Source organism: Ascaphus truei, chromosome 8 (genome assembly GCF_040206685.1).
Source record: "Ascaphus truei isolate aAscTru1 chromosome 8, aAscTru1.hap1, whole genome shotgun sequence".
NCBI classification, from domain to species: domain Eukaryota; kingdom Metazoa; phylum Chordata; class Amphibia; order Anura; family Ascaphidae; genus Ascaphus; species Ascaphus truei.
Window position 1 is genome coordinate 24,794,811 of NC_134490.1, and position 10,879 is coordinate 24,805,689.

At 45.3% G+C, this 10,879-nt stretch overlaps 1 protein-coding gene across 2 annotated transcripts in view; it reads right to left on the reverse strand.

Annotated features, from left to right (window-relative positions):
- ELL (elongation factor for RNA polymerase II) overlaps positions 1 to 9,383 on the reverse strand; it is a 113,260-nt gene extending 103,877 nt beyond the window's left edge. Inside the window, exon 1 of one of the 2 annotated variants that reach the window (XM_075610841.1) lies at positions 9,188 to 9,378. In XM_075610841.1, the coding sequence (XP_075466956.1) occupies positions 9,188 to 9,322 (135 nt within the window). In that variant the 5' untranslated portion in view covers positions 9,323 to 9,378. Of the gene's footprint in view, positions 1 to 9,187 lie in introns of both variants that reach the window. The other variant, XM_075610840.1, reaches the window with a different exon arrangement.
- Between the last annotated feature and the right edge of the window lie 1,496 nt (positions 9,384 to 10,879).

A 10,879-nucleotide genomic window follows, 5' to 3' on the forward strand; every position in this document is an offset into this window, starting at 1 on the left:
CTACCTAATCCCTTCCTTGTCCTGATCCATTTCTAGCTACTCCTTTGACATACTGTACATGAACACTACTCCCTTATCATTGAGACTGAATTCACAGAGGAAAGAAATATATAGTGAATAATGGGACAATGGACTAAAAATAACAGGTATAAACATTATATACAATCCCTTCCTTGCAATTCAAAATAATGCTTTGACAAGTTAACATTTTCGCTGCCGGATGGCAAGTGGCACACCAGTGCTTCGAGGCGGACCTGCTCTGATCGCCATAAGGGTCTACGGAGCGCACACCCTTGTAACATAACGAGGGAGTGTCCATAGGGAAATAAAAATTAAAAAAAGGTGTTACAAGGCTGATCGCTTTCACTGTACTGAAACTCCCAATACAACCCTGCCTTCAACATCGCCCTGTGTGGGGGGAGCTGGACATCAATACTCCAAATTAAAAATAGCAGCCTGTGTGGGTTTCATTTGCAGAACCTGCTAACCTGATAAATCCCGGCAACACTTCCTGCTCCTGACATTATCACCCTGCAGGTACCACTGGCACAGAAATAGGGGAAACCGCTATTGTGCCTCTCTCACGTGTCACAATCGCCTTGTTGCTGCACAGAGGAGCGTCACGGCATGGATGACAAATCGCGGTGTCATGTTATTTAATATAATTCAGAGTCTGTACGTCTAGTCTAGAGAGGGGGGGGGGGTAGAAACTGCATTTCTCTTGTTACCAGGGAAATAACTTTCTCCATCAGACCGAGGAAGATTCTAGAGCAGGTTTCAGGAAAATTATCTCAATCTGGTTAAGGGACCACAATGAATCAAAGGCCATGACGTGTATTCAAAGTTACTCTGGAAGAATGGGAAGCCGAGATAGGGGAGGGGTTTGATTTCATCTGGCTGCTCCCTTCTGTGTAATATCATCATGTACAGCAGTTTGCACAGGCAAAGCTACCCACCCTCCCCCTCTCTCTCATCTTTGGTGGCCTCAGACATGGTGAAACTAAAAACTCCTGGTTTCCAAAGAAACCAAAAGTAGCCACACATTTGCTTTAAAAAACACAATTATATTTGTTTAAGGAAGACAACATGATGGTGTTTCCAAAATGATTCAGTGCAGAGTATTCTTGCCCTCTGAACCAGAAATCCATGCAACTGTTGCATGAAGCAGGGGGTTCCCATTGAGCACGATTGCACCCCTCTTACTGCAGGAAACCACCATGATTTAACCTGGTAAAGTAATTATTATAAATATAGTGCCATGAGAGAGACGTTTGCTTTCAGAAGGCGACAGCAACACACGGTGTTGCATCACGTTACCGGCCCCTCTAATTTGTAATGGGTCAAGCTGCAATGGGTCTCCGTACTTCCTAGCAATTAAGGAGTTAAAGAAAAAAATTCTACTCTGTCCTATTTTTCTCTCAAGCGCAGCATCATATTGTTTTTTTTTTACCAGGCAAGATCATATAAAACCCACTAAATAAAGAAAACCTTTTAAATTCCATAACTACCAACGCAGCTTCCAGGCACAGCATTCATTTTACAGTTGAAAGTCCAGGGTCTTCACAACCATCAAGTAAGGGGGAGGAGTCAATGTGTGCATGTGAGGGGGGGGGGGGGCTGATCATCTTTATTCAAATGGGGATAATAAGAACATTGTTTTATTAGGCTGAGAGGTTTCAATATATTTATGGAATACTATCTTGCTGAAAGACCGTGTTAATAATTTCGAGGACTACAATGCTTCTACTTTGCTCAGTTTATCTATAGATGATAGATATACATACATGGGAGAGAATGTTGAAGGGATTCAAGGAGCACCACCAACTTATTTGGGTAGCACTGATGCTGCAGGGACCACAGCTTACATACGTACCACCGAGAGTGCCTGCATAACATTCAATGAAAGCCCCAAGTTATCCCTTATACTGTAGGCGAATGTCCCAATTATGCATGTGTCCTTCCGATAGGGTTGTTGTAGGAAACCTAAACCTAATACCTTACTCCAAATCTCTAAAGCACTCTTATATAATTTAGCTATGTCCCCTATACCAGTCCCAAAGACAGGTTGTGAAACTTTTTAAAGGATCATCGTGAGAGTTCTTGATAGATTAAATTATAGGGCACAGAGTTCAAATCCTAACAGGCCTCGTCGGCGTGTTCTCTACTCATAAAGTGGGCACCTATATTTTAAAAGCTCTGTATATGTATGATTTCCTTACAGCTCAAATGTAATGGTAGATATACTATAGAAGTCTAAATAGTATAAGGATGCAAAATGTTAACATGCTTTATAAAAAATGTCCACGAGACATCTGGCCAAGCCGCCCTGGGTGAGAGTCGGTGTCGGACGTGCCTTCCATGTCCATTTACATTGATCTTTTGCTGGATTTCATTGTGCAGAGCACTTAGTACGACCTCAGCGCTATATAATAAAGTATATTATGCAGAGGAACCTTTTGTGTGTAATTATGCCGAGCACTGCAGCCTGGTCATTTTCCAGCACATATAAAATGCTGCTTAACCTTCTCAGTGCCAGAATGGCATTTTGTGCCACTAGGCAGAGACTTCCTGCCACATGGGGTAATCTGATCGCCGGTACAGCGATTACAAGCCACTGATTCCACTGTGTAACTTAAAACAGAAGCCATGGTCACAATCAGGTGCTGTCATACTGTGCCAGTCCATGTTACATAACTGTATAGGTTAACCCAGGGGTGTTCAACTCCAGTCCTCACGCAGGGATATCCTGAAAACCTGACCTGTTGGGGGTGGGGGGGGGGGGTCTTGAAGAATGGAGTTGAGACTCCATGGGTTAAACCAAGGCATGATATTTCAGGCAACCCCCAACAGGTCAGGTTTTCAGGAAATCCCTGCTTCAGCACAGGTGGCTCAATCAGTTCCTGCTTCAGCAAACGTGGATCAATCATTCCCTGCTTCAGCAAAGGTGGCTTAATTAATCCACGCTTCAGCACAGGTGGCTCAATCAGAGGCTCAGTCTTTGACAACCTCTAATTCAGACACCTGTGCTGAAGCTAGGATATCCTAAAAACCTTACCTGTTGTGGGTGCTTGAGGACTGGAGTTGAGCCTCGGCTGGAACACTGGTCATGACGTTGCCCAGGGCCCTAGCATATTGGCTCTTCTCTAGGGAAGGTTACAACCTCGGATTGGGGTTAAATCATGTCTGTACTAGCGTTCACATGGCCACGGAGCAGCAATGGGGCTGTGAACTGCTTTTTCATTCCACACCCCTCTGCAAAGGGTTAAAGTTCCTCTCCAACTTAGCAGCTCCAACATAAAAGTTGAGAAAGGTGCTCAGCCACGCAACCCTTCTACACTATTTTTAAAGCAGCAGTTCAAGCAATATCCTGCATATGTGGGTTTTTTTTAATAAATCAGTTCTGTAGTATGAGAAAACACTTGTAGCATTTAAAAATATATATATTTTAAAGAACTTTTTTAATGTTTCAAATGTAGGAAGCATTTCTAAAGTGACAGCCCCCTTCCGATAGGCTCTGGCTCTTGAGCCCCGCCCTCTCTCTAGCAGTGAACCAATTGTATCTAGTAACTGCCCAGTCACATAATATTGCTGGACTACATTGCCCACAATGCTGTGCAAGAACTGAATTAAATAACCCGGAGCAAGCGATCGATTACAGGAGAACGGATCGATCTGCAGCTTAGCTAATCACTTGTCAGTGTACAGATTGTATTGATGCACATATTGAATGGGAAAAAATATATATTATTTTTTTTAAACGGCAGCTTGAACTGCAACTTTGTAATTATTGGCTATGCATCCATGGCCCCTCTGGCAACAAAAGGATTAATGTGTGTAAAACATCTTTACAAATTCTGGCCTGTGAAGCCTTATCCAGACAAGTGCAACAAATATTACTGGGTGTTCAGTGCATGTGGCTTTTTCTAGTGGTAATTTCTCTTATCTCTTCAGCCGCCTTGCTCTTATACTTGCTGAACTGCCATGTAGGGGAGTGTGTCAATCTGATTACTCAATTACTTGAGGTGGAGAAAACAAGATCGACAAATCACCCCCCCCCCCTATTAATATGTTTTTCCTTGTATAGCACTGACCGTGTACATAGGTTTTTTGCAGACATGGGTCACTGCCCCATGAAGCTTACAATCTATGTTCATGTGCCTGAGGCACAGGGAGATAAAGTGACTTTCCCAATGTCACAAGGAGCCGACACCGGGAGTTGAACCGTGTTCCCCTGCTTCAATCTTGTGTCATTGTTTTACAGTCAGTGTCTTTACTCACTGAGCCACGCCGTCAGCCTCCCTATTCTGTTGTCAACGCAAGAAAAATATGGAAAACGTTGAATCAGTTATACCAGTCTAATTTAAAAAATAAAATAAAAGAGGTCATCACCTATATTGTTTTAACCCTTGTATGACCTTGTTCAGCCCCCTAAAGAAACCGAAATGTCAGGTTTTAAAGAAACAATACTACGTAAACGACAAGAAAAACAAAATCTAAACGTGCCAATAGAAAATATTTGTCTGCTTTCATTTTGAGGGGGAAGTTAACAAATTGAATTTCTAACGACTCTGAATGGAGAAGTATTTGACAATCAAGTGTTTTCTTTACTCTTAGCCCAACTTGTCCTTATCAGAGAGCCGTTAAGGGGGAGAGAGAGGGGGCGGGGGGGGGGCTTTGCCGGCACCAACTCTTGTTGCACACAGCAACAGCTGACAAAAGCAGCCAGAGAAAATCAAACCCATCCCAGGTCTCAGCTCATGTTTACAAATTACATTTAATAAAATGATTTTAAAATACAGTACTTATAGGTGTTGGATGCCTTTTTTTAACCAAAATGTATCACCCAGATGTGACCCCTTAAAGACGTCACAGCCATTAGTACACTTTGGTCCTACAAGTGATTGTCACTTCAAATTAACCAACTCCCCTAGTTTTAATCACACAGTATAGCAGATTAAGGAGTCCGTCGGAGGAATATGCGCATAGTAAAGGCGCCAAACTGCACCGCGTGTGCAATCAGCAATTGTTGTATAGCTGTCAATCACCTCTGGAGCTTCCAAAGCAGCACCTCCCAACGCCTTGTGTACTCCGCTGCAAGGCATTATGGGGCACGACTTTGGAAACTCATACGTGATAGACCGCTGTACCACCCTTGCTGCCTGCACACGCCATGCGTTTAGGCGCCTTACTAAAGCAAGTGTTCCCAGTACGGGCTCCGTAACCAGCCATAATGGCCAGGATGGGTCCAATCTGATTACTAAAAATGTAATACCAAACAAAAGGTTTTCCGCCTGTCTGGTTTAGCTTGACCCGGCCTGCAGCATTGACAGAGGGACGGGACCTTTATAATTTACAGTGGGGTGGAGGGGTCTTTATTGGCATAGGTTGGTGGGGGACTGTGTGGTTAAGGCAGTGACTGGTAACCTGCATATAACTCATCAGCGTCATGTGCGTCTACTTGGAACTGTACCTTTAAAGAGACTAACTTTACGACCAATGTGAGAGACTCAGAGGAAAGTCCTATCTTCCCCCACAGCTACAGGAAGCATAGAGGCACTGTTTATAGGAAGCCAGGGGTGGTGGGAGGATCCCTCTCTAGGCCCCTGCATATGGGGGGGGTGGGGGGAATTTAGGGGGTAACCAGCTATTTCTGGCAGTGCTGTGTCTAAAAACACAGCGGGTGATTTATGACATGAGGAAAATCTCAGTGCCAGGAAGGAGGGAAGGAGTGCGTGCTGAAAGGAAGGGTGAGTCTATGCCTGAAGAACAGCCCTGCTATTAACCGCTTCATGCCAGGAGTTGTGTCCCCCCCACATAACCAACCTTGTTTAATCACAAAAAATATATATATATATATATCAATCCTGCGAAATTAAGATTTTCCTCATGCTAGGGTATCCTTGTAGCATCCCCCCACACCAGAAAGCAGTGCAAGGGTTAAATAAAAAAAGGCTCCCTTCTCTAGAGTGGTGTAAATGTAATCACCTGGTCACATCTTAATCTTTGCACAGGAAATTAAAAATGACCTTTAAACAAACAAACAAAAATTGAATTATTTGGCATTAACCCCCATTATCCCTGCACTATTATCCCAAAGCCTCAAAAGTGGTCACCGCAGTAAAACCTTCTAACCTCTCTGGCGCGGGTTTTATTTACAACTTATTTTTAATTACAATACCACAGCACCACTACTTTTATTTTGCCTGCACTTCCTTTTTAAAGAAAAAACAGGCATTTATTTTAACAATGTACAGTATACATTTTCCCAAAGTGAGGCCTGAAGTTACACCAAACTGATCAGGATTGGAAGAGTTCGGTACAGTAGCATTACATTTTAAGGCATTTCAGTGGTTAAGAGGCATGCTGGGGACCCTCAGATAGGGAGAAGGGGTTAACAGCACTGGAGGGGTTAAGGCAGCCATACTGGATGTGGTGTTACATTAACCCAGGGGTTCTCAACGCCAGTACTCAAGACCCAACAGGTCAGGATTTCAGGATATCCCTGCTTCAGCACAGATGGCTCAATCATTGACTATATTCTACCTGTGCTGAAGCAGGGATATCCTGAAATCCTGACCTGCTTGTGGCCCTTCAGGAATGGTGTTGGCCACCCCTGCACTAAAGTCAATACTGGGCTAACAGAAAGACGGACGGCTATAGGGCCATATCTGGCACCCAATTCCTGTAACCTTCATTTACCAATGCCTTTTTGACATTTATTACCAGACAGGCGATACTCTGCTCCCTGAATGAGCATTTGGACACTGCAAGAGTGCAGTTACCATGGTGTAAAACTACAGCCAAAATCACACTAAATGCCATTAACTATTCCAACATTACACCGCCACTTCATAATCCTGGAAACTGTGCAAGTAGCTCTATTGCAATTGCCATTCTATTTGTAATTTATCATTTTATACACAATTAATTTCTATTTAAAGCCTCTGTGCACATCGCGAGTGTAGTTACCACTAACTACCCCCTCAGAGAAACAGTCTCTGAAAGGATTAATGGCTCATTTGGGGGTCCACCAAAATTCTATAAATTCTTGCATTCTTGAATTATTCTCAAGGCGGGTAATCACTGGTTTATCAGATTGCTGTAGTACACAGAGGAAAGAGCTGATGTATAAAGAGGTGCAAGACCCTGGCAGTGTCACTAAGATGGTAACCAAACTCCTGTAGTGCACAGCAATGTGCCAGCAACCCACTGCAAGGGAATTACAATAAGGGTTCTTATGAGTGCAGGGTCCCTGAATAGTGAATATTAGGTGGGCCAATCAACTCCTGCAACATGTATGAACCTGGAACAGCCATAAAAAGGTGTTCATCCAACCCCTTCAGTGCAGGGTGGTGGTAATAAATAGGGATTAGAGGGTGCAAGGCCCTAGGATAATTAATATTAGGGGTCACTCAACTCTTGCAGGGTAAAACAGAGATGAGAGTCTAAGCGCCTAGAGCAGTTATTAGGTGGTCACCCAACTGCTCTGGTGCACAGAAGGTATAAATAGAAGTTAAAAAATAGAGGTTAATGGGTACAAAAATCTGGGAGTTACCATATTAGGTGGCCACCTGTACTGCACAGGGGGGTATATATAAATATATACAACATTACCATTCTCTCGTCCGGTAAAGAAAGACTGCACTCTGTTCAATAATCATGAAAATCTGTATTGGTCATCTGAATAGAAAAGATAAATCACCCAATCCGACATTTCGGTCCTGGAACAGGACCTTTCAGAAAGGTCCTATTCCAGGACTGAAACGTCGGATTGGGTGATTTATCTTTTCTATTCAGATGACCAATACAGATTTTCATGATTATTGAACAGAGTGCAGTCTTTCTTTACCGGACGAGAGAATGGTAATGTTGTATTTCTATTATTTGAGACTAGCACCTGTCTATATGAACGTGTGTGTGTGTGTGGGGGATAGTGAATATTAAGTGGTCACCCAACTCCTGCATGGCACAGTGGGATAATAAATAAGTATTAAAAGGTGTAGGTCCATGAAATAGACCATATTAAGTTGTCAGCAAACATCTGCAGTGCATGAAAGGGTAATAGAGATTCAAGGATGCAAGTGAGCATTAAGTGGTCCCCAATTTCTGTAGAGCTCACAGAAAGCCAGGCCCTACAGCAGCCATATAAGGTGGTCCCCCAACTCCTGCAAACTTCAGTGTATGGCCCTACAGCGGCCATTTACAGTATTAGATGGCCCTCCCAACTGCTGCAGTGCTCAAAGGCCCACATTCATTAAAATGGTGCTAAGCTTTAGCATAACTTAACTCCTATTTCAGTAAATATGAGTTAAGATGTGATTAAGCTTGGCACCCTTTAGCGAATCTGGGCCCTACAGCAGCCACGTGAAAAGAAAGGTGGCCCCTCCAACTCCTGAAGGGCCCTACAGCAGCCATATAAAAAAAGGTGGTCCCCAACTCCTGAAGGGCCCTGCAGCAGCCATATAAAAAAAAGGTGGTCCCCCAACTCCTGAAGGGCCCTACAGCAGCCATACAAAAAAAAAAGGTGGTCCGCCCAACTCCTAAAGGGCTCTAGAGCAGCCATATAAAAAGGTGGCCCCCAACTCCTAAAGGGCCCTACAGCAGCCATATAAAAAGGTGGTCCCCAACTCCTGAAGGGCCCCCCAGCAGCCATACAAAAAAAGGTGGTCCCCCAACTCCTGAAGGGCCTTACAGCAGCCATATAAAAGGTGGTCCCTCAACTCCTGAAGGGCCCCCCAGCAGCCATACAAAAAAAGGTGGTCCCCAACTCCTGAAGGGCCCTACAGCAGCCATATAAAAAGGTGGTCCCCCAACGCCTAAAGGGCCCTACAGCAGCCATATAAAAAGGTGGTCCCCCAACTCCTGAAGGGCCCTACAGCAGCCATACAAAAAATAGGTGGTCCCCCAACTCCTGAAGGGCCCTACAGCGCCTTATATAAAAAAAAGGGTGGTCCCCCCAACTCCTTAAGGGCCCTACAGCAGCCATATAAAAAAAGGTGGTACCCCAACTCCTGAAGAGTTTAAAGAGTGCAGGGCCCTACCGAAGCCAGATAAGGTGACCCACCAACTCCTGAAGGGCCCTACAGCAGCTATACAAGATGGGCCCCTAACTCTTGAAGGGCCGCACAGGGTGGCCCCCCAACCCCTGCTGCCACCACCCCAACACTATAACGCGGCCCCCATTCACCTGGCTGCTTCGGTAGCTCTCGAAGGCTCGGAGGGCGCTGTCGGTTAGCTTGACGTGGAACACGGACACCCGGTTCCCGTGGCTCACCCTCCCGCAGGACAGCCCATAGCTCTGCTCCTCCTTCAGGGCCGCCATCTTGCAACCATTTCCACGGCCGCCGCCGCGCTCCCCCAACCGCCGCGTCACGCCCCGCCCACTCAGTACATGATTCAGCCACTGACCCGCTCTGATTGGCTAGGAAGGCCGTGACGCTCCCCGGCAGCTACACGAGAGGAGGAGCTTCCCGTTTGATTGACAGCTTTCAGAACACGGACTGCTCCCCCCCGCCCCTTATACCTTATTCATGAGGCGCTGCCTAGTCAGCTTCCTATCTCTGATTGGTTAAGGGGTCAAAGGGGCCGTAACTAATACTTCACCGTGAAGGAGGCGTATCTAGTAATGGGCGGGGTTATGCAAATACACAGCATGTGAAGCCTGACTGACAGGAGTTGATCAGCTGGGATTTAAAGCCACAGCACCTCTAATATTTAATCAATAGTTTATTATTATTAATTTTTAAATCACCTTTATTTTCCCGTGCTACACCCGTTTTACACAGCCATTTCTGTCAAACCCCCGCAGTGGTCTCCAATGCTAAAATAATACGGATGTTAAACATTTATGAAGGGACTTCCTAAATATGACCACCCTTGTAGATTTGTTAAACAATCTTCAACATTGTAATTTCCCTGAGAAAAAGAAAAAAAAAGATATTTACAATGATAACTCACATACATATATTTGGAATTAGGATACATTTCTGTTATTTCCATAACTAGTTATCTTCTTTTTATGTCTGTCCAGGTTTATTCATTGTTGGGTACATATAATGCGATGGAAAAATTGGGAAAGCCCTAAATACCGAGGCTACAACCAGGCACTTGAGAGTACACCTATAGAGTAGAGAGTATTACATATATAATGCGATTTTTCTTACTCTAATGTGTCAGGTTTTAATTTTTTTATTTATTCTAATGGTATTTATTTTTCTAAGTATTTTCCCTTAAGGGTGAGGATAGAGAGAGAGGGGGGGGGGGAGGATAGAGAGAGAGAGAGGGGGGAGAGGAGAGAGAGAGAGAGAGAGGGGGGGGGAGAGAGAGAGAGAGAGGGGGGGGGAGAGGATAGAGAGAGAGAGGGGGGGAGAGGATAGAGAGAGAGAGAGGGGGGGGAGAGGATAGAGAGAGAGGGGGGGAGAGATGATAGAGAGAGAGGGGGGGAGAGGATAGAGAGAGAGAGGGGGGGAGAGGATAGAGAGAGGGGGGAGAGGATAGAGAGAGAGGGGGGGAGAGATGATAGAGAGAGAGGGGGGGAGAGGATAGAGAGAGAGAGGGGGGGAGAGATGATAGAGAGAGAGGGGGGAGAGGATAGAGAGAGAGAGGGGGGGAGAGGAGAGAGAGAGGGGGGAGAGGATAGAGAGAGAGAGGGGGGGAGAGGATAGAGAGAGAGGGGGGAGAGGATAGAGAGAGAGAGGGGGGAGAGGAGAGAGAGAGAGGGGGGGGGAGAGGATAGAGAGAGAGAGGGGGGGGAGAGGATAGAGAGAGAGAGGGGGGGGAGAGGATAGAGAGAGAGAGGGGGGAGAGGATAGAGAGAGAGAGGGGGGGAGAGGATAGAGAGAGAGAGGGGGGGAGAGGATAGAGAGAGAGAGGGGGGGGA